General features: G+C 39.5%; 1 protein-coding gene across 4 annotated transcripts; it reads right to left on the reverse strand.

The window, feature by feature from the left end:
* Nucleotides 1-9018: 9018 nt before the first annotated feature.
* On the reverse strand, nucleotides 9019-22561 carry RSAD1 (radical S-adenosyl methionine domain containing 1). Of its 4 annotated transcripts, none has more exons than XR_014025611.1 (9): nucleotides 22396-22561; nucleotides 17285-17418; nucleotides 14519-14723; nucleotides 13812-14177; nucleotides 13181-13244; nucleotides 12794-12945; nucleotides 11877-11931; nucleotides 10596-10699; nucleotides 9019-10488 (listed from the first exon to the last, which is right to left on the reverse strand). XR_014025611.1 is itself a non-coding variant. In XM_081321149.1 (9 exons), the coding sequence occupies exons 1-9, from the start codon at nucleotides 22525-22527 to the stop codon at nucleotides 10383-10385; spliced, it is 1191 nt and encodes a 396-aa protein (XP_081177275.1). In that variant the 5' UTR covers nucleotides 22528-22561; the 3' UTR covers nucleotides 9019-10382. The 4 variants fall into 4 exon arrangements, 2 of the variants coding, with proteins under 2 accessions (XP_081177275.1, XP_081177274.1); XM_081321149.1 differs by having other exon boundaries at nucleotides 12798-12945; nucleotides 13935-14177; XM_081321148.1 differs by having other exon boundaries at nucleotides 12798-12945.
* Between the last annotated feature and the right edge of the window lie 1778 nt (nucleotides 22562-24339).

A 24339-nucleotide genomic window follows, 5' to 3' on the forward strand; every position in this document is an offset into this window, starting at 1 on the left:
TTATTTTTTTTAATCCTTTTTTCCCTCAAGAATTGACCGTCTCATAGTTCTTACTACATTGATGTACATACTTTGCCAAATTTTGTGAGGCTGGGACAAATGCATCTTCATCACCAATCTTTATGTATTTATTTAATAATAAAACCCTGCTCTATCTGTTTGACTTATATAAGCCTTTCCAAACCTATATAATAAAAGATTGTTTTCAAGGGATTGAGAGCAGATTTTGTGCCAGTGTATGTTTTTATCAATAGTACTCTGTTTAATGATGCCATTTAAAAAAGACTGTTGAACCTAAGTGGAATCAAATATTATTTTCATTAACAATATTATCCTTAATCTAGAGAAAATTGGAGTGCAGTCATATGCAGACTTAGACGAATTGAAGTTTACTGATTTATGCATGCTTACCTTTTCAGATAATTAAGAGTAATTTTTTTTTCACTTTCCACTGTGGTCAGTGGAGCGAATAACTTGTCAATGTTAAATCCCACTCATTTCAGTGACATTTAAATTATGACTAATGTTTACTGAGTTGGGACTCCTTTGTTGAATTTCATTCCAAAGAATCAGTGATGTTTATCTTAAAAAATATGCTTGCATTTGGAATTGGCACTGAAATGCCATTTTGATGATACAGATATAATAATAATAATAATAATAATAATAATAATAATAATAATAATAATAATAATAATAATAATAATAATAGGAAGCAACCTTGGAGGTCATCTAGTCCAACCCCCTGCTCAGGCAGGAAACCCTATGCCAAATGGCTGTCCAGTCTCTTCTTAAAACCTCCAGTGTTGGAGCATTCACAGATTCTGGAGGCAGGTTGTTTAATTGTTAATTGTTCTGTCAGGAAATTTCTCCTTTGTTCTAGGTTGTTTCATTCTTTGGTTAGTTTCCATCCATTGCTTTTTGTCTTGCCTTCAGGTACTTTGGACAATAGCTTGACTCCCTCTTCTTTGTGACAACCTCTGAAATATTGGAACACTGCTATCATGTCATCCCTTGTCCTTCTCTTCATTAAAGTAGACATACCCAATTCCAGCAACCGTTCTTTATATGTTTTAGCCTCCACTCCCCTAATCATCTTTGTTGCTTTTCTCTGTACTCCTTCTAGAGTCTCAACATCTTTTTTACATTATGGATGCAGTATTCTAAGTATGCCCTTACCAAGGCATTGTAAAGTGGTATTAAAACTTCACGTGATCTTGATTCTATCCCTCTGTTAATGCAGCCTAGAACTGTGTTGGCTTTTTTGGCAACTTCAGCACACAGCTGGCTCATATTTAAGTGATTGCCCACTAGGACTCCGAGATCCCTCTGTTTCTTGCCTAAATGTAGAACCTTACTTTTTTCACCATTGAATTTCATTTTGTTAGATAGCGCCCAATGTTCAAGTCTGTCAAGATCCTTCTGTATCTTGATAGACTGTATCTTGATATTTCTTTATCTTTTGACATTTGGGTTGAATGTCAAAGTTAACTAGTGAAACCTGTGCATGAATGTCAGCTTACATAATTAAAGTTTGGATGAGGGGATTATTTGGATGAGGGGATAGATGGGGAACTCATCAAATTTGCAGATGACACCAAGCTGGCAGGAATAGACAACACTCCAGAAGATAGGCTTAAGATGGAGAAGGATATTACATAAACACCTTGTCTACTCTGGCAGCATTATAAATATTAAACCTGACAGTATATTTCATAGAAAAAAGCAAGTTTATTACTTTTAAGAATGTATAAAAGACTTCCGGTGGTGGCGCGGCGCCGGAGACAGCTGTTTCGGGCTGCCCGCTGCTCAGCTGAGTTGTTTTCACCCGAAACAGCGCCGATCAGCTGTTCGGGTGGATTTGAAGCCCCCTCCTTGGGAGAAGAGGAGGGGGTGAGGCCCCAGGTAGGGGTTGAGTTCTCCGGGGCCGCCTGAGCTTAAAGCTTGGGCGGCTGAAGGATTGAACTCCCCCGTAGCCTGGGTTGCTCCCAGCTGTTCAGCGTCTCTGCTCCGGGATTTTTGGAGCAGAGCCAGGCGTTTGCGACCACCCCTGCCAGAAGGAAAGACCTTGGAATAAAAAGGAGCAGGCAGAGCGGTACAGGAGGTCAAGGTGAAGAGGACTTTTATTCTTATTCTCTAGCTTAATGGACTTTATAAACCTAAAGTGAAAGTGTGCAACAAGTGAAAGTGAAAAGATGGCGGCTAAACCTCCCTCAAAAACTCTTCGGAGTGCGGGAACTTCCCCGGTGCAACAGACATCGTTGCAAGCTTTCCTTCCTCCTGCTGCATTGACATCGAAAGAGCTAGTAGATGCCTTGGAAAAACAATCCCAGGTAATATCAGAAATGCTGGGTGACAAGTTGGCAAAGGTGGAGGAGAAATTGGAGAAATTGGAGGAGAGGATAGAAGAGAAGTTTAAAGTAATGGAGGAGAGGATGGAAGAGAAGTTTAGTGCGATGAGGGTAGACATTTTGTCTACAGTGCAAAGCGTGGCTGAATGTGTGCAAAGTTTGGATGAAAAAGTGGAGGATCTGAGTCAAAAGAATGCTATATTAGAAGTAAAGGTACTGGAGAATGAAGATTTAAGGGATAGAATGGACGGAGAATTGAGTCTTGTCCAGTATCATCAGATGCAGCATGCTATCAGAATCAGAGGCTTAAAAGAGAATCCTAAAGAAGACCTAAAGCAGTTGATTTCTGAGGCGTTGGAAGCAGTATTGGATCAGCCAGCATCTGAAATAAAGGGATGCATGGATAAAGTTTTTCGTGTAAACTCATGGATTGCTAGACAGAGAAAGCTACCTAGAGATGTGGTGGTCTATTTTATAAAGAGAGAAACCAGAGATGAAGTTATTCAAGCCGCTTATGATACTAAAGTTGTGATTGCTGACCAAGAAGTTTTGGTTTTAAAAGAAATTCCTCCAAAGATTCTAAGGAGAAGGAAGGATTTTGCATTTCTTGTGCAAGAACTTAAGCAACGTGAAATAAAGTTTAGATGGGAGATTCCTGTCGGATTGGTGGTGATGCATGAAGGCAAAAGATACCGTCTGGTTACTGTGACACAGGCGCGTGATTTCTACAATAATGTTTTAAAAGCGACCCCACTATCACTTTTGGAAGCTGCAAAGGGATTTGATTTTATTCTGTTGACCAATGACTTTTTTTCTAGGATTAAGAAGGTAAAGATCTGTGCAAGAGCTATTTCTGACCATAGTCCAGTTTGGTTAGAGATCAATAAGGACAATAGAGATAGGCGCTCGTGGCGCGTAAATGAGAACTTGTTTAGAAATCAGAGAAACGTGGAAGAATGTAAACAGCGGATGAAGGATTTTTGAAATTAATATGAATAAGGATACTTCTATGGACATGGTTTGGGATGCTAGCAAGGCCTATATGAGAGGGGTGTTGATATATATGAATAATAAACACAGATGTACTTTGGAAGCTAGAAGGAAAGAATTGGAGAATGAAATTAGGGAAAAAGAAAAGGCCTTGATTTTGAACCCATTGGATGTGAAGACTAAGGAGGTTATTAAGCTATTAAGAGGACAATTTGATAAATTAATGGCTGACCAAGTGGCAACCAATTTGCGGTTTGCTAGGCATAATACTTTTTGCAATGCTAACAAGCCAGGTAGATGGCTAGCTTATAGACTAAGGAAAAAGCAAAGGGCTTCTAATATAGATAAAATTGAACATAAGGGAAAGGTTGTGTTTCAACAGGATCTTATTAAGGAGGCCTTTCTGGACTTTTATTCTAAATTATATGCCAAGGAGAAGATTAATGAAAAAGATATTGATGTATATTTGGAGAATGCTAGCTTCCCGGTTCTTACGCAGGCACAAAAAGAGCAGATTAACCAATTGATAACAGAAGAAGAAATTCTTACAGCAATTAAGGAATTGAAGTTGGATAAAGCACCAGGTACGGATGGTTTGACTGCGGTTTACTACAAAAATCTACAAATGGAGTTGATAAAGCCGTTAAAGGAGCTGTTTCAGATAATTCAGAGAGGGGGAAAGGTGCCTCCGTCTTGGAGAACTGCTTTTATCTCTTTGATACCGAAGGAAGATCAAGATGCTACTCAAGTTAAAAACTATAGACCGATATCACTTTTAAATACAGATTATAAGATATTTGCTAAGGTGTTGGCTAATAGACTGATGAGGGTTCTGCAACAGGTGATTCATGGAGATCAAACTGGGTTTATTAGTGGTAGGCAAATGAAAAATAATGTGAGGCATATAGTTGATGTGTTAGAGTTTTTGGAAAGGAACAACCAGATCCCTGCGGCGCTAATTTTTTTAGATGCTGAAAAAGCCTTTGATCAATTGAATTGGCAATTTTTGATGAAAGTTCTAGATAAAATGAATTTTGAGGATAAATTTTTGCAACCAATTAGGGCATTATATCAAAAACAAACTGCCCGAATAATAGTTAATAATAGCTTGACTGAAGCTTGTAATATTGAGAAGGGCACAAGGCAAGGGTGTCCGTTATCGCCTTTGTTATTTGTGTTAACACTGGAGATATTATTGGTAAAAATACGGAACTCGGAAAGAATTAAGGGTATACAAATTAGAGATCAGGATTATAGATTGAGAGCGTTCGCAGATGATCTGGTTGTTACGGTGACCCAGCCGGAGAACTCTGTTGTGGACCTGATGGAGATAATAATGCAATATGGGAAGGTTTCTGGATTTAAAGTTAATGTACAAAAAACTAAAATTCTGGCCAAAAATATGACAGTATCGCAAAGGGCTCTTTTAGAAGGATTAACTGGATTTGAGATTGTCAAGAGGTTCAAATACTTGGGGGTGTTTTTGTCACCCTCTAATACAAAGTTATATAAAAATAATTATGAAAGATTATGGGGAAAAGTTCAAAAAGAAATGGAGAGCTGGGAGAAATTGCAATTGTCTTTGTTGGGGCGAATCGCAGCAGTGAAAATGAATGTCCTGCCTAAATTTTTATTTTTATTTCAAATGATACCGGTTCTTAAGAAAGATTCTAATCTGGAGGAATGGCAGCGAGGTATCAATAAATTTGTCTGGGCAGGGAAAAGGCCACGAGTTAAACTTAAGATTATGCAGGATACTTGTGAAAGAGGTGGCCTTAAAATGCCCAATCTTAAATTATATTATGAAGCTGCTGCGTTAGCAGGAATAAGTGATTGGATTAATTTGACACAAGAGAGATTATTAAATCTTGAGGGCCACGACTTGGTATTTGGCTGGCATGCATATTTGTTGTATGATAAGAAGGTAGATAATGTGTTCAAAGTGCATATTTTAAGACAGGCATTGTTGAGAGTCTGGAAGAAGTATAGACATAAGTTAGATTGTAAGATACCATTGTGGGCAATTCCAAAACACGCAATAGAAAATATAAATGTTGGTTTTAAACATGATGTGACTACGTATAAGGAGATTTTAAGTCTGGAAAGAAATGTTTGGTGTCTGAAACCGTACAGTCTCTTGCGAGATGAGAAGATTATTCAAACTTGGTTTCAATATATTCAGCTACGGGCCAGGTGGAAAGAAGATCTGAAAATTGGTTTTACAATGACTGATGAAAATCTGATAAAGCAAATTAGAAATCAGGGTCCCGCACATATCAAACGGATATATCTTGCATTGATAGAAATGGATTCAGAAACAGAACTTGTTAAAGATTGCATGATAAAATGGGCCCAAAATATCCAAGAAGTTATTACAATGGACACGTGGGGAAAGATCTGGGTGAGGAACGTAAAATTTACACAAGCTCAAAATTTAAGAGAGAACTTTTATAAAATGTTTTATAGATGGCATTTAGATCCTAAAAAGCTTGCAAGTATGTATCCGAACTATCAGCCCAAATGCTGGAGGTGTGGTGACGAAGATGCAACATATTTTCACATATGGTGGACTTGCAAAAAGGTTAAGGCCTTTTGGATAAAAATTTGGTGGAATATGCAGAAGATCTTCAAGCAAAAGATAAAGTTTTGTCCGCAATTCTTTCTGTTGGGTATAATTACGGAAGCTACTGTTGTGGACACTAAGTTGATGTTGAATTTAATTACGGCAGCAAGACTCTTAATAGGTCAGTATTGGAAGAAGGAGGAACTGCTGACTATAGAAGAATGGACTTTAAAGGTTTCAGACCTGGCAGAGATGGCAAAGATATCGGCTTATTTGAAAGATCACTCGCAAGAACGTTACATTATGGAGTGGAGAAAATGGATTGAGTATATCCAGAACAAATACGGGACTAAAAAGTTTCATGTAGCATTTGAATAAGTCTTCCTTTTTTTCTTTTTTCTTTTTTTTATATTTAATAGTAATAGTGTTTGTAGTTATCCTATATGAGCTAGAGAGTGATAGATTTTAGAGTTTGTGGTTGTTAGCATTTGGATGTTTATGATTGTTTTTTTTCTTGTTTTTATACCCTGTACTTAGCTCTGGGAAGTGGGGGGGGGGGAGGGGGGAGGGGTAGGGAGGGATGGGTATGGGAGGGGGAGGGGGGATTGTTAAAGATAAAATGTATGTTAAAACTTTTCAATAAAAAAAAAGAATGTATAAAAGTGAAAAGTAGAAATTCAGTAGTGTAAATAAGCTATAATTAAAGGAACTATAACTACTCCACTTTGTTTTGTTTCTATGCTAATAGTTTACTCTTAATCCCCATAGTTGCAATTGGCTATTTGTTTACTGATTTTAATCAGCTTCTTTAGATGTAAGCAAATTTATCTCTTTTCCTGTATTTGTAGTTATATGTGGAAGAGATTTTATAAAGCAGGAAAGGGGAGAGGACTGTATTCCAGAACAACTTGAACCCCTCACTGAAATCTCTTAAGTGGAGCAAGAAAAAAAGGTAGAGAAGCTAAAGTACAGAGTAAAGGGGCAGGACTTTAAATCTATAGGGTTAAATTTGATCTATATATTTTTCTCTCAGAATGTGTTTAACAACAGATATCTTTTTATCCAGTAATAAACTTGTTCATCTGGTTGACCTGCAATTACTCACACATCCTGTTATGCCATCTGAGGACAGTTGAGTCCTGTTCCAGGTGAGATCAATTAACCCTGTTGCATTTAGTTTCCCTTCCATACTACTAATGCTATGATGGTGCTTCGTAATTCATCTTCCGTCTGCAGACTTACTATTCATTATCCCTCTTTCAGTAGGTGGAGAAAATGAAACCAAGAAAAAACTTATGTATACTATAAGGCTGAGATGATGCATGAGTCAGAACATTACTAATTTCCAGGTTCTTGCCCTACCCAATAAAATATGACTTCCTTTGATACTTTTCTTCCTTAAAATTCAAAGACCCAATGAGCAGATTCCCTGCATAACTTTCTGTGAGTTCTCTTTCCCTTGTAATCAGTCCTAAGTTCATCAATTCAGTTCTGAAAATGAATATGCATGTTTCTGTTCCCTCCATTTTTTACTCCCCATTTAAATACTGTTGCAAAATCATGACTTCATTACACTGTGAAAATAAAACTGCATTAAGAAACTTTAAACATCATTTATTTAGACTAGCACCTATGGAAAAACCTTAATTTTGCAATATTTTATCTAGGCTACAACACACACACACAAACACACACACAAGTAAATAATCTAAGAGAGTGCTAGCTGACTGGAATGAATTTGTAGTAATAAACTACACACGAACAGGACTCTTATATAAGGAATAGAATTAAAAACTGAACATTAAAAAATTTCTAATATGGTGGGTTCCATTTCACAACCAAGACAGGATAATATGGATTCTTAAAATCAGTGTGTTTTTTTAAATTTACACAAAATTCACTCTTCTCCTTACAGGGATGGATTTACCCTTTTTTTTACTGGGTTCCAAAAAATAAGTGTAGCTAAAACTTAAATTTTCTTGTCTACTTGAAATGTTAGATTATCTTCTTCTTAAAATGTTTGTTAACTTTACACTGACATTTTAACTGAGGTCGTACTTAATATTTGCTTGCTTTTAACTTTAGCTAATTTTTCTTTTCTGCACCTTTCTGAATGGTTAACAGTAGGGAAAACACTGATTTAATTACATAATGCATCAATATTCTATACTATCTAATTATTGCATAATTTAAGGTGGGCATTTGCTAACAAATACTGCATTTAAATTATGAATGTCCCTTGAAGTACTGTACTTTGGAATATATTTGCCCTTGTGATTTAAAATATTCTATTTTAAAATAAAGAAATGCTAATTTACTTTATCAAAGCTAAATTCTGCAGGACAGATGATCTCTTTTAGACCCCATATTGGGATTGTTTCTTGTGAGTGATATAATTTTGTTTCATATTTTCTTTTTGCAATTTTGACCTAACAATTCTATATAGGGCAAATGCCACTGTTATTATCAGAGATAAATTGGAGTAGGCATCCTATGAGTTAAAACAAGGTTAGGTGCATGACAGTGTTCCTGAGGCTTCACAGGGGATATTGCTTCCTGTTGTGATCAATCCCAGTCATTCCACAGGAGCGTGTTGGCTTCCCTAAGAGAACTGAAGGTCCCCACATAAAGAATGATGAGTTGTTTGGCAGCGGGGAGAGGAGGAAAAATAAAGTTGTGCACAATATTACATGAATGAAATGTTACCAAATTGTTCTACAGCTATTATTATCGATTTCTTAAACTGAGTTTCTCAAAATTATCTGGCAGAATATATGCAGAGTTCCACTAATTCTAAGCGATAGATTCTGTGCATCACCCTTTAGAAGTGTCTGCACACTGCATTCTGGCTGAATTCACATTATGACATAATTTGTTTGCTTTCGACTATAGTCTGTTAAGCAAACCATGACTGAACACAATGTTTGAAACCAACATTTCTGTTTGTATTACTGATGCTGCCTGAGTTTGAGAAACTCTTTAAGTTTAAAGTATGAGATAATCAAACTAAATGCTATCTACAATTCTGCCACAGATGGCAGTATGCAACGTTCATCTTCTGTTTCCCGTTCTGGAGACCAAACATTCCACCATGGAGAAATTCATATTTCAGTATCCAATTTATAAAGTTTTATTAAAATCAGAGGGAAAAAGAGGTCACAGAACTCAATTAAGGTACAGTAAAATAGTTGGTGTATTTACATGCTAGTTCAGCCTAGTGTTCAGGTGAAAACTCAGTAATTAACTCAGCAAAAGTATTAGAAGGCATTCATTAACTATATTTATGTATCTTGCATGCTGCTGATACCCCCTCAAGTGCACTCCCTGAGCCTCATTGTGCTTGTGCTGCACCTCCCTGGCCACTTGCACACTCTCCCTGGTACTTGTGCACCCTTGCACACTCTCCTCCACCCAGTAGCAGCCAGCCCAAACCACACTTAAATCAGGCCTCCTTGGCCACCCACACACCCCTTCATTCCTTCTCCTATGCAGCAGCTGCCACTTACCTGTCTAACTGTTTGCAAACTGCCTGGGACATGCCACTTTCTGCCAGTTTATCCTCTAATTTGGTTGTTGGAAGCTGGCAGGAAGTTGCAAGGAGATGCTCACTTAAAGACCCAATCCTCACTTAATGATAATGGGGACCGAAGCAATTGCCATCACTAAATGATGTGGTCACGTGACATTTTGTTTTATGATGTCATCATCTAGCAACCGAAATTCCACTCCCAATTGCCACTGTAACCCAAGGAGTACTTGTATTCCAATAATTCCAGTAAATGTATTATCAAGAATAGTTTGCACGGAATTAATGATAAACAAAAGCAGCACAGCAGGCTGCTTGAACTAATTCAGAATGTGCCTATGGTAGAGTTTGGAATTTCAGCAGGGAGCATAATAGGTCAAATGTAAATGAAATTTTGGGATTATGAATATAGTGGAATGTTGCATGGCAGGTTATTGTGCTAGAAGCATTAGTAGCTTTTATGTGTAAGGGACAGCCCAAAAACATTCCAGTTGTACTGAGCTGAATATATGACAAGTGGCCCTGTATTTACAGCATACAAATCTTTTATTATCTTCACAGTCAATTCTTCCCTCAGGAACATTCCTTTATTTAGTACTTACAAAAGTGGAAGATTCTGGTTAATGAAAACCAGTTCCTGCACAATCCATTTATTTATGCAGCATAAAGATATTTCATGCTTCATTTATTTCAAGTACAAGCCACAATGACACTAGAATAACAGATCATTTTTCATTCTAGTACAAAGAGACAAAAGCCAGGGATGCGGTAATTGTTTAATTCAGAGAAAACCCTGCATCCAGTAGCATGACAACACAATCAACTCATTGGCTTCATTGAAGACACAATCATTTCATGGGTTGTGACCTTTGCATTGCAACAATTTTCCAGACTATAAACCATCTCTGAAAGCTCTTTAGCTTCCAATATGAAAGTTATACTGGTAGCTAGTTCACATTCCCCTTTCCCTTTCCATCCATGTCTGTTGGAGCTGCTTCAGAAGTCTCAGCAGGAGAGAATCAAGCACAGCCAGACCCTTCCAAGAGCACCTAAGTCCCCTACAAAAAAGAAATATTAATCGTCACTGAGGAAAAACATTAGTGAATCCTCCTCCAGATATACCAGTATCTTCTTCCTAAAACACACAAACCTTCAGGCCCCTTACCTGTCGTCCAGAAAAAGAAACCCATGTTCTTCCAGCTCTTTGACTTCCTTTGCCTCACCAAACACGTCCCACAGACTGAGACTGGGGGCAAACTGCAACCAGTGCTATAAACAAAAAAAAAACTACCCTTAAAACTGTGTTGTTGTTTTTTACAGTTTTCAACTGAAGAACTAATTTGGGGGCTAATCTAGGGAAACACAAAAGTTGCTAGGAGATATGTTTCTTAACATGAATTTCTCAGACTCTTCACCTCTTTAGAAAATAAACATATAGAGCTCAACTTTAACTGGGATTTTCATCACAATTTGGATTACTGTATAACCAAAACCTTCCTTTTTTGCTATACGGGTAGTCCTCGACTTAAAACAGAATTGAGCCCCAAATTTTGGTTGCTAAGCAAGAAAGTTGTTCAGTTTTGCCCACCACCTTGCTTGCTGCAGTCATTAAATGAATGACTGCAGTTGCTGAGTAGTTATGCGAATCTGGCTTCTCCATTGACTTTGCTTGCCAGAAAGCCGCAAAAGGTGATCACATGACTCTGGGACACTGCAACTGTCATAAATATATGCCTGTTTCCAAACAATCAAATTTTGATCACATGACCATGGGGAGGCCGCAGTAGTCATGAAGTGTGGAAAACTGTCATAAGTCACTTTTTCCAGTGCTGTTGTAACTTTGAACAGTCACTAAACAAATAGCTTGTAAGTTGAAGGCTTCCTCTAATTTTTGCAATATAGGCTTAGAAGAACATCGCTTGAAATACTGCAAATGTTTGAAATGAACTTTTTTTGGTAACAGCCTTAAGTCAAGCATCACTTTTGGTCCCATCTTTGATAGATCATTGAAGAGGACAATTCCTATTCTACAAAAAATAAACTAGGTTCAAAGAAATTGAGCAGAGATATGTAGGTCTTAAAGTCCAATGTCATGTTTACTGGAAATTTCAGGAGGATCTCTTCCAGTCTCTCTGCATTTAGTAATCACTCATCATGTTTCTAAAACAAGGACTAGAAACTAGTTATGTTTTATTTGTTCCTCTGCTATCTCTAGCATTGACTACAAGTAGTCCTTGAGTTATGACAGCAACTGGAGCTGAAATTTCCATTCCTTAGTGATGCAGTCACAAAGCGCAACATCATGTGTAACTAACTGAAAACGCACGCAATAAAAAGAAAGAATGAGAAATGAGCCCTTTCTGCAAAAGCACTCTGGAATTATGGCAAGAAAGGTTTCAACATTTCAAACCTGAACAGCCATCACATTAAAATATGAGAACTATACCTGGTGTGTGATTCCTATATCCATACGGAGTCCCAGCATCAAAACTTCCTCCAGTCTAGAAAAGGGATAGATGGAAGATCTCAAACTTTGAAGCAACACAGCCATTAGAATTTTGACAAACAGATATTTGTGCCAACAATGGGAAAAAGGGAACTAGTCGATGATTTTAACATATTAACCAGGGCAGCACCTGTACTCATATGACTTCACCTACATCATCTACTTTCAGTAATATATGCATATATATTTGCTTTGAATAAACCTTACAATAATTCTATAAAGAATTTATTATTATCTCTAAATTGGAGATAAGTAGGTGTGGCATGTCTAGTAGCAATCATATTTTTATTAAACTTTTCATAAAGCATCTTTTTATGAGTGTTCCTTCTAAAGCACCTCTTCAGTGTTTTAAAAGATGTCATTAACATAATCAGAGTTATAAAATAAAAAGGCCATGCAAAAAAGTAGACCAGAAAGAGATAAATTGTACGTAGCTCCAAAAAGCAGGTATAGACTAAGATTTAATTTAGTACTTTGGATTTATGGAAACTGGAATTTAAATATATAATAGGCTCCAGATCCAAAATAGCAATAGCACTTAGACTTACATACCGCTTCATAGTGCTTTACAGCTTTCTCTAAGCGGTTTACAGAGTCAAAATATTGCCCCCAACAATCTGGGTCTTCATTTTACCAACCTCGGAATGATGAAGGCTGAGTCAACCTTGAGCCAATCGGGATCAAATTCCTGGCTGTGGGCAGAATTAGACTGCAATACTACATTTTAACCACTGGGGCTAACATAAGGGATGCAACGTAGGATATAAAATGGTGGTTCAAGGCTGAGTTTTCAGGAATACCACATACATTTAAAGAAAGGAAATGATAAGGAAGAGCCTCTCCACATTTCTTCTTACATACATATCCAGTTCCCTGAGTGGAGTCTGTTTCCGGGTCCCATGCCCAAAGGCCAATACTTCTTTCATCCATATCTCCGGTTCCAAAGTCTGTATTCTTGCCTCTCGATGGATTTTACCATCTCCCCGTGGTACAAATCGCCCATGGGCTCCTGAGAAAGGAGGAGATTGTTCTGAACAACCTATGGTACTATGTTTATAGGAGAAGGAATTATTAGGCAGCAACATCATTCTTAGCTTAGGAGCGCTTACTTTCCAATCTCCCCTTATTTATTAAAAAAAAAGCAACACAAGCCATAATTGAAATGGTACTCCAATACACTGAACTAGAACCAACTCAAGAAGCAGTTGCAGCACTTGACCCATCATTTCCCCAAACAGGATTACCTGGTCCGATGCCAATATATTGGCTCCCTTGCCAATAGGAGAGGTTGTGAGTACTAAATGCCCCCTGGGTAAACAAACAAACAAGCAAACAATACTAAGGAACTGCAAGTCTGCACACAACTGTTACATTACATTAGAGTAACAATCTTTAATCTTAAACAATCTTGCTTTTAAAAACCTACGGGACCTCATTGGGCTTAGCTGTCATTTAGGAGACTTTTCCTGCTTGGAAGAAAAAGGGGGAGGGCCAGGGAGGAGGAAGGAAAATCTTCTCAAAGGCCTTCACTCTAATTCAGTGTAAAAATTGAATTACATGTGAATAGAATACAGAATACAGAATTTTTATTTACAAATGTCTCTTTTTTTGTTTCTAGTAGCAGCTTTTTCACCATTCTCTCCTGAGATAAGAAGCAGAGTAAGACTACTAGGATCTTCACTATTGTGGAAAAAAACCTTAAATCATATTCCTTTCACTTCGGCAGAAGAAAATACAGTTGTATTATCTTTCTAACACAGAGAGAGTGTGTGAAAAAAAATTCTTATTTCACTACCAGAACCTTCCAAATTTCTTTGACCTACTTCCTTTTACTGAGTTGTATGGCACAAGTTTTAGCTAAAGGAAAAGACTTACATTCTTTGAAAAATTGGAGACTTCATACTGGTAAAAACCTGAATTTTGTAGAACATGTCGTGCACACTCATACATCTCTGATACTATATCCACATTGGTTATGGGCAGAAAGCCCTGATGGACCTCCTTGAAGAGAGATGTGCCTCTTTCTAGAGTCAACTGGTAAAGGGATACATGGTCATCACATACTGCAAGTGCTTTCTCCAAACCCTGGATCCAGGAAGCAACAGTCTGTCCTGGAAGACCAAATATTAAGTCAATAGATGTACGCCCTGGAAAGAGTTTCTTGGCTTCTTCTAAAGTTCTCAAAGCATCACAAGCTGTGTGGTTCCTTCCAAGAAGCTTGAGTTCCGCATTGTCAAGTGACTGCACAGAAGGAAATAAAAATCATGAATATTCTTGACTCTTTTTGGAATGTATAACTCTGAAGTAATTGTCAGTTCTTACTTTCTGCTTATCACATTGTAGTCCAAAAGCAAATATGGGATGGAGGGAGGGAGGGAGGGAGGGAGGGAGGAGAGAAGAAGCTGATCAGCGGAACAGAAAAAACTGGTATATTTCAGTCCCTTTCTACAATTCCATGTTAAGTAAGTTTGCTTAACGTTAGTCCAGATTATTTTAAGTATGTTCTTTTAACTTTATGATTCTAATATTGTAAGTGGATGATGACTAATACAGTCCTAAAAGCAATGCTCCTGTCCTCTCACCTGAATACCAATGGAGAGACGGTTGACACCAGCTTTCTGGAACTTGGAAAGGCAGAGGGCATCTGCTGAAGCGGGGTTTGCTTCCAAAGTAACTTCAGCGCCTTCTGCTAAATGCACGCATTGGGAAACAGTGTCCAGGATAGCATCAATGGTGAGTGGGCTGGCTAAGCTTGGTGTTCCCCCACCAAAGTATACTGAAGTGATTCTAAAGAGAGAGAGAGGGGGGGGGGATTATTTGAACTGATGGTTCTCCCTATTTTCTCAACCTCTGGTGAGAGGAAGTGGTAGAAAGGAGGAGTCCCACTCTGTCCTCTAATATTCTTTGTATATTTTAGGTGTATGCAAAAGCACTCTGAGTCATTTCAAAGGCAAATGGTCTGCAAGACACCAATGTTAATTTTAAAATGGGATCTTCTGATCCTTTTGGAAGTGTTTGAAACTGAGCCACGGTTTTGAATGCAAACACTGTTTCAACATCAGAAATACAGGGTTTCTTTGGATTGATCTGTGTGAAACAAACCCAAATAAACATAGGATAGTGTTATTATTAAGGCCATGTCATCAGTTTGACAATAGCAAAGAAATAGTATACAAGGATCGAATGAACCCCCTAAAGGCATCTATTATATCAAGGATCTAATAAAGCTAGGAAAAACAACTTGGTTGCTACTGAAGACTGTTAAGACATTTTGTGAATAACATTCTTGCATTTGTTGTGATTTGGATTCTTTGGTTATAGCAGATCCTAATAATCTACCTGTAATATATGTGTGTCCTTGGCACAATTTTATCATAATTCCAGCCTTTCCTTGAAGTCACTTTCAGGAAGTGAAGATAGGAGAAATGTATTCAGCCCAGAGAACACTGGGCTGCATGAATAAATATCACCCTCCACATTAAACATTTATGCAAAATTGTTGAGAGAGAATAACAATACTTGGGTTCCATTGTTATCAGCAAATAAATATGGTGATTTTTCTTTTTCATCTACCTTTAGAGCAGGGGTCCCCAACACCCGGTCCGTGAACTGGTACCAGGCCGCGGCATGCCAGCAACCAGGCCACACAAACAAGTAAAGCCCCATCTGTGGGATGCAGGCAGCACACAAAACCACGCCCCCTCCAGTCCGTCGAAAATTCTCTCTCCACATAACCGGTCCTTGGTGCCCAAAAGGTTGGGGACCTCTGCTTTAGGGAACTTGTCAATATCCTGAATAGGTGTCAGGTGGCAATAATCATCTGGATGAAGACTAATAAATTGAAACTTAATCCAAACATAACAGATGTGCTTCTAAACAGATGGATTTTGGAACAGAATTTCAATTGCCTTCAATGGAGAAGAATTCCCACTGAATAATCAGTATGAATCAATCTGGACTGCTACTGGATGCAGCTTTGTATCTGTAAGATGACATGTGGTTTTAGGCATATTAACTCTACCTGAATTCCAGATGAGATCAAACATGACTGACACATATTTTACTTACATCTATGCTGAATTATTGTAATAATCTTTCAAAACCTGGTTAGTGTAGTTTTTTAAAATTATGTTAAGAATGCCATATTGAGAATGAGGAATAAATATCAGCAGAAATGGTTAACATATTGTTAATTCAAAGTGTGGAGAACCCAACTACTTACAGTGATTTAAAAGATTTATTTAAATATTTAAAAGTTTTAACATTCAACTGAAACCATATTTTTTATTAAGATTTATGGACAGCCAATTAGAAAAGGCCCATGGAAGATTGTTTTTATATATGGTAAGTGCAGCAAAATTATTATTATTTGCACAAAGATGAAAAATTTGGAAATATCTACACTGGAGGAATGATTGGCAAAGTTAAAGAGAATTATGATATCACTTTAAAAAGGAAGGTTAGAAGATAAATTTGTAACTGCCATAAAGAAAAACGGAAACCACCACTTTATATTATTATTTTTTATCTATTTACTACTTATCTTTACTCTTCTCTCTGTTTCTTGAGTTTGTATAACTTTTAAAAAAGGTAAAGGTTCCCCCGCACATGCGTGCTAGTCGTTTCCAACTCTAGGGGCCGGTGCTCATCTCCGTTTCAAAGCCGAAGAGCCAGCGTTTGTCCGAGCACGTCTCCGTGGTCATGTGGCCGGCATGACTAGACGCCAAAGGCGCACGGAACGCTGTTACCTTCCCACCGTAGGGGTCCCTATTTTTCTACTTGCATTTTTACGTGCTTTCGAACTGCTAGGTGGGCAGAAGCTGGGACGAATAACAGGCGCTCACTCTGTTACGCGGCACTCGGGATTCGACCCGCCAAACTGCCGACCTTCCGATCGACAAGCTCAGCGTCCTAACCCACTGAGCCACAGTATACCACAGTATACCACAGTATAAAATTCTTCAATAAAAGTTAATTTTAAAAATACCCGTTAGCTTGAGAAGCTCATGGGAACAGGGAGTGCACAAGAGGTAGATGTATTATGTGTAGGATGTTGATCCATTTTTTCTGATCTTATTTATGTTGAATTGTTTTTAGTGGTTATTTTAAAGTTGCTTTTAACTGTTGGTTTTATTGTCACATTTGTGAGATATTTACTTATCAAATTTGTGTAGCTGCATAAGTAAGTCTCCTTGGTGCTACATTTAAGAATTTTGGGGAATTGCACTATATTTTGTACTGACTTGTAAAACAGATGAATGATACAAATGGGAAAAATCTTCATTTAATTAAAAATCTAAAAGATAGGAAATTTCCAAATTCTTCTTACTCCTTGTCCTATCATTTACCTCTGAACTTCGCTTAGGTGGATCAAAGTCTGGGCCTCTTGAATGAGGCAGTTCTTCATTCTAAGCTCATCCAGATTTCGGGGAATATATTTGTTAAAGTTGCAGTAACTGCAGCGTTTCTCACAGTAAGGCCACTAAGGAACCAAAATGACAAGAGAGAGTTTATTCTAACATTTTTTCCTGGGAGCCTTTTTATATTATTAGACAAGAGTATTATGCTGTCATTAGTTATCACCAAGCAATATAGACCCACACACAAAAGAAATCATTTAAAATTATCCTGATATGTGAAGATTTAAGTATCTTCATGCCACAAGACATCCTGATGCCCAGCATTTTAAAACATTGTGATAACCGTTCAAAATGCTAACTGTATTATATAAAAACTCAACTTCACAATAAATTAGTTTCAGTTGATAAATGCCATCCAAGCATAAAGATTGTCTGCCTTTAGCTAGGGGCAATTTCCAGAGGCTTCCCATAAGAATAGTAATAGTATCATGCTGCATCCTCATACCTACGGTTTCCTTTTTTATTTTTTCACCCTTCTTTACATCTTATAGTATATACGGTAAATAAGGAGAATAAAACTATTCAAAATACAAAAACGTTACAGTACACTTTAAAAGCAGATTTAAAATAGCCATGTGCAATGTTTCAAAGCTGAAACTAAAATATTTTGCATACCCAATATACACAACAGAGATTATTAAAAATGTAGAGACAGTGGTTCTCAACCTATGGTCCGCGGACCCCTGGGGGGGCTGTGATGTCATCACAGAGTCACAAAAGCTTGAAGAAATGTTATGATTTAAATCTTGAGTTAAGTCTTGGTGGTCCATAGGCATGGTCCGTAGCCACAAAAGGTTATTTAAAGGGGGTCCATGGTAAAAAAAAGGTTGAGAACCACTGTAGAGAGACAATTCGATAGAAAAGATTTAATAAGCATCTGAAAAACATCAACGGTAGGCATCTCCCAAATACAGGGCAGATAAGTGACATAGTTAATGTGAGTATGGCTCAGTCATGGAGCATTCTTCATATGTGCCACAAGTCCATAAGCATCAAGTAATAGTGGCTTAATAATTAAATTTTATAGAAGTCAAGTTGCTTCCATCTGCAATATGCTCCTAGATGTTTGACATAGAATGAAAGCAGCATGCAGTGTGAGGTGGTCCTAAACAGATTTTAAAGGTGTCATATTTTATTGCCTTTTGAAACAGAGTCAGTTAATGTTGGACTTACTTTTCAGTAACTCACGACCTCAATGCCTGCATGCTCTTTGCCTGAAAGTCTATTAAACTGGTATCATTCCCTTTTGCTTTTCTTCATTGCCACATAGATACAAGAGGACACGTTCTTTTAACTCTCCTCACTCAGATAAGTTAGGTAAAGGTAAAGGTTCCCCCGCACATGTGTGCTAGTCGTTTCCGACTCTAGGGGCTGGTGCTCATCTCCGTTTCAAAGCCGAAGAGCCAGCGCTTGTCCAAGGACGTCTCCGTGGTCATGTGGCCGGCATGACTAGACACCAAAGGCGCAAGGAACGCTGTTACCTTCCCACCGTAGTGGTCCCTATTTTTCTACTTGCATTTTTACGTGCTTTCGAACTGCTAGGTTGGCAGAAGCTGGGATGAGTAACAGGCGCTCACTCTGTTACACGGCACTTGGGATTCGACCCGCCAAACTGCCGACCTTCTGATTGACAAGCTCAGCGACCTAACCCACTGAGCCACCGTGTCCCTCATTCAGATAACTTAGCGAGGTGTATTTCCCAGCATATTTCCAGCTCCTTTCTGTTATAGTTACAACATCTGCTTCATTAATCATTGCTCAGATCAGATTCCTATTTTCAGGAACATTCACACACAGAAAAAGATTGCCTCAACTTCCAACAATTATCAGAAAACCAATTCTACTTTTCCATTCAACTATCATATGCTACTGGAAAATCTACCTAAACATGGGGAACAAAGCCAAAATTGAACTTCCTCATATATTATTTGCTTTAAAATGAGAAAATTATATAATCCAATCATAGAAAATACTGTACTATATATGGTGTACATTGTAATTTGAAGCTTAACAAAAAAAACAAAGCCAGAGGTATAACCTTGATAGTGAGAGAGAAGCAAAAGCTGACATTCAACAAACTGAAAGGCTTGTTCCTAAGAGCTTGAAATAAAATGCCCTCTAGAGCAGGGGTGTCAAACTGCGAGGCCCTGGGCCGGTTGAATCATGTGAAGTAGGGCTTTTCAACCAGTGGTACGGGTACCAGCTGTGGTACATTAGCACCTGGCAGGTGGTACGCGACCATCCTAGAAAAGTGGTAGTGGGGGAGGGGAATGTGCTGAACCGGGGGCAGCACCGCACAAGCCTGAGCGAGAGATGGCTGGAGCTGCAGGGCTGTCAGGGCTCAGCGAAAGCGCCAGGATCAGAACTTCTTCAGGGCTGCCAGGGTTCAGTGGAAGCACCAGGATCAGCGCCAGTCTCCAGCTGGAGCTCAGCGCTGATCCTGGAACGTCTGCTGAGCCCAGAAGAAGTGCCGATCAGCTGGAATGTTGCAGCATCTCCAGAGTCTTGTGATTTATATTCAGATGCTTGGGAACTGATTCATATTTATGACGGTCACAGTGTCCCAGGGTCATGTGAAGTGACCAAAACCTGCTGCAACCACCCAACAGATGGGGGGAATAAAAACCAAACACCCCCCACCTCACCCACAATCCTCAACAGAAATGCTCACAACAATGAAAACCTCAGACAGGTGCTCGGCTGTGGCTTTTTTCAGTGCCATTGTAACTTCAAACAGTCACTAAGCGAACTGTTGTAAGTCGAGGACTACCTGTACTTCATCACTTTTTTCCTTTTTTGGGGGGGGGTCAAGTTTTTGACACCTTGCTAGGCAACTGGTGGTACTCGGATGTTGCCATGTCCTAAAAGTGGTACAATGGGTGAAAAGGTTGAAAAGCCCTGAACTAGACACTTCTCTTTTTTGCTAACATGTTTCCATTCCTCTAAGAATTTGTTTTCATCATATATATGTCTCCATCTCTTCCCCTAAATTGTTTTATGGAATGAAATATTATTTTTTTATGCCACCATCTCACTGATACAGCATCTCTGGGCAGCTACATATTAATTCTCATTGAGTTCAATCCACTGGTGTTAACGATGTGTAACTCTAAATAAATGTGTAGTGCTGTAACTTGTTCTTTAAGAGATTTACCATTATTATAATGACAGTGTAAGAAACACAACAGATGCAGCTATCTGGACAGCTGAAGATGATTTTCCCATGGCTTTGGAAAAGAATATTTGGGAATCTGTTGGGAAAATTGTCTCACTTGGAACATAATTCCTTACTGGCCACTCTCAACAAAGATGACCTCACTGATGTTAACAGTTTCTTCATGGAAGGAGAACAGAGTTGGAAGGAACCTTGGAGGTCTTCTAGTTCAATCTCCTGTTCAGGCAGGAAACCCTAATACCATTTCAGACAAATGGTTGTCTAATCTCTTCTTGTTGCGAGCACCCACAATTTCAATGAAAGCTCTTCATTGGAATCCCTAAGAGTATCTACATCAGGGGTGTCAAACTCAATTTCATTGAGGGCCGCATCAGCATTGTGGTTGCCCTCAAGGGGCCGGGTGGGTATGGCCAGGGTGGGCGTGGCCTACTGGGTGGGCGTGGCTAGAGTGCGTATGGCCTACTGGGTGGGCGTGGCCAGCTCTACATCGTTCGCATCAAGGGTGCCTATGGGGGCCTGGGCAGGAGTGGGACAGATCTGAGGGTCTCTGGCAGAAGGAGGGTCTCTGGGCCAGGGCCAAGGCAGTGGGGGCCGTTCCCTCACTGTTTCCAGGATGGCTTCAAGGGACACATGAAACCACTTTGCGGGCCGGATCCGGCCCCCGGGCCTTGTGTTTGACATGTCTGATCTACATCAATCTTTTTTTGTAATCCAGCCCATTTGGATCTTGAATTTGATTAACAAATTTGTTTGACTAACAAAAGCTTGAAATTCTATCTAAGGAGTCACTACAGCTTTGAGCATTTATCTTTAAAATGTAGATTGCTCTTGCAATCATTTTCACCTATATGTGATGCTGACATAAACCAACTCTTATTATTTTGCAGATTTTCTCAAAAGTCAAGTCTGCCAAAATGGATCGTTTCCTCCCATTGCCAACATCCAAGTCTCTGATTTGAGTATCCTTATTATGTTTCCTCTTTTACAGCATTTCCTCAATGACATTTTGAGTATTTTTTCATTAGAAATATAGCTGGGTCAGGATTATTTCCACTTTTGATGTGAACTTCTCTTTGGGGAGTTGCAGAATTTCCTGTGCTTGATACCTATCTAGAAATTCCTGTGTGCTTGATACGTATCTAGAAATTACCATGCTCCTATTAATTAGAGATTACAGGGCGGCAAGTTTCCACTGTGCTCCTGACCCCATTTTTAACAATGGCAGTTTACCTGCATTGACTAAAGCAGGGGTCTTCAAACTTGGCCCTTTTATGACTTGTGGACTTCAACTCCCAGAATTCCTCAGCCAGGCATGCTGGCTGAGGAATTCTGGGAGTTGAAGTCCACAAGTCATAAAAGGGCCAAGTTTGAAGACCCCTGGACTAAAGCTTTGACAGCCATCAATTACGGGGGGGGGGGGGAGGGAGGGGAATTAAGACGTTTAAGAATGCTTTCCGAAAAGTGCCTCTTTCTGACGCCCGCCCGTTTTACAGTTTAAATGCTCCTCTCAAAACTGCTGCGTGCAACTAAAGCATCTGGGCTACAACACGGAGCACAGAAAAACAGGACCTTCAGCCCCGCCAAAATTCGAGCAACTTTCCTACCCCGTTCACGGTAGAACAATTTATGGTTTACAAAACCGCATGCGCAGAACACTCCCAGGCCTTCTCCGCAGAAGCCAGCAGAAGGCAGGCAGGCAGGAGGCGGCCACTGGAACCCAGCGCACGAGCTCGACTAACAGAGGAGCACGTGCCGTGCAGCGCGACGCGTGTCCGAGGAAACTTCCAGCGCCTACGTTTTTTTTCAATTAGCGCATGCGCAACTGGGTTTCGCTCGGGTTTTCCTGGCCTCAAATCTAACTCACGTGGACGTAGAGCGAGGCTTGCGCTTCCGGAGGGAGCTGGTGGAGCTGGGAAGCGTTGCGCTTTCCCCGCGGCGCAATTCGACCAAGCCGTGCGGAAAGCCCTGCCCGCAGTTTCTCTAGCAGCGCCTCCATGAGAATCTTGCCGCCTCCACCCGGGGCAGCTGCAGCTCTGACACCGTCAGAGAGGGGAGAGAAAGCAAGACCCGCCTCTTCGGGGGAGAGGCTTCGGCTCGGTTGGGGCCACGCGTGTTTCTTCTGAAACCGAGTTCCTCCTCATCGCTTCTCTTCTAGAAAAGTGGCAGTAGTACCACTTAACCAATAATAAAGAGTTGCTGTGCTGTGTTGGTCCATTGGGGGGAAAAAAACGCCTCTAGATTTATAATCCGTTAATTTCTTTATTGACACGAAAAAGTGTGTTTAAGGTTTTAAATGTTCAGAACTTAGACGCGATATTAGAGAAGCAGGAGATGGGGAAAGGGGGGGTGGGGGTTAAAAAAACACCCCCGGGCCAGATATTTGCAAGCTGTGTGGTTTGAAGACCAGCTTTCTTTAGGAGGTGGAGTCGAAACTCACTGGTTCCCGTTTGTGTTTCACATTAAAGGGAACAACGATTAGTTGCTCTTTGAAGGCAAGTGTAAACTGAGCTCAGAGACTTCTCACTCAACGGGGAACTCGGGTGACCGTGGAACAGAAGGCAGAAAACAGTATAAAATAAAAGCTCCTTGATTAATTGCATCCATGATTTTTATTTGATGCATATGTCAAACTGGGTGGAATATAAGGTACGTTTGTGACAACCTTATCAAATTTATTGGCTGCCCATCTTGCTATAAGGGGATACCAGAACCGGTAGCTAATTTTTTTGTTGCCCAGGCCCAGAATGGACTTCTGGAAGGAGCATCCACACAGCAGCATCACATATTTGAATCCCACCACTGGGTGATTCTTAGGTAATGCACTGCACTGAATTGGATTAAGATTTGATATTAAGAGAACCTTGTTAGTCTTTGGTGGCAAAAAAAAAATCAGAAGCCTGGTAGCACTTTTTCCCACTAACAAATTATTAAAAGGCATCTGTGCATCTGATGAAGTGAGCTATAACTCGTGAAAACTTGCACCTTTTCATAAAATATACAAGTCAGAAAAGGTGATATCTGACTTTTGATGTTTTGGTATAAAGAGGTGAGTTCTTGAATCAACTTTACAGTTACACCAGTCAGGCACTAGATGGCGACTGATACCTGGTACGTACCTTATTACTTCTGGCTGAGAGAACTATCACCAAATCAGAATATTTGCTGTAAGAGCTTTTGTCAAGGGTAAGCAAGGTAAAAGAAAAAAAAAACCCTGATGGTGGACTAGTAGAGGCTGTGAGAGCAAAAATGCAGTAGGATAGGCTGATACATGTTTCAAATGTGTGGCTGCTAGTTCTTTGATATTATGCTTCATTGTAAACCAGACATAGAATTGCAATTTACTTTCCACATAATAGAATAGAGCTGGAAGGGGCCTTGGAGGTCTCCTAGTCCAGCCCCCTGCTCAAGCAGGAGAACCTATGCCATTTCACACAAGTGACTGTCTAGCAGGGGTAGGCAACCTTGGCTCTTTTATGACTCGTGGACTTCAACTCCCAGAATTCCTGAGCCAGCATGGCCAGTATTTGAGGAGCTGCCACAAAGAAGAGGGCAGAGTACTGAGAATAATAGAATGCTAATTAATGAAAGGTTATTTCTAGCTTCTCCAATGCACCAGAGGGCAGGACAAGAAACAGCGGCTCAGGAATTCTAGGAGCTGAAGTCCATGAGTCATAAAAGAGCCAAGGTTGTCTACCCGTGTCTCTTCTTAAAAACCTCCAGTGAGGGAGCGCCCATGATTTCTGAAGGCAAGCTGTTCCACTGGTTAATTGTCCCCACTGTTAGGAAGTTTCTCCTTAGTTCCAGGTTG

The sequence above is a fragment of the Vipera berus genome, assembly GCF_964194415.1.
Source record: "Vipera berus genome assembly, chromosome: 2".
NCBI lineage: Eukaryota > Metazoa > Chordata > Lepidosauria > Squamata > Viperidae > Vipera > Vipera berus.

What these genes read in the sequence shown, in the direction of transcription:
- RSAD1 (XM_081321148.1), bottom strand. Translation starts at nt 22,527, where the DNA reads ATGGAGGCGCTGCTAGAGAAACTGCGGGCAGGGCTTTCCGCACGGCTT. An exon ending in CACCTAAGCGAAGTTCAGAG is followed by an intron (nt 14,724 to 17,284) that starts GTAAATGATAGG and finishes CTCTCTCTTTAG; the next exon opens with AATCACTTCAGTATACTTTG. An exon ending in TCTCCAATTTTTCAAAGAAT is followed by an intron (nt 13,245 to 13,811) that starts GTAAGTCTTTTC and finishes TTGTTTACCCAG; the next exon opens with GGGGCATTTAGTACTCACAA.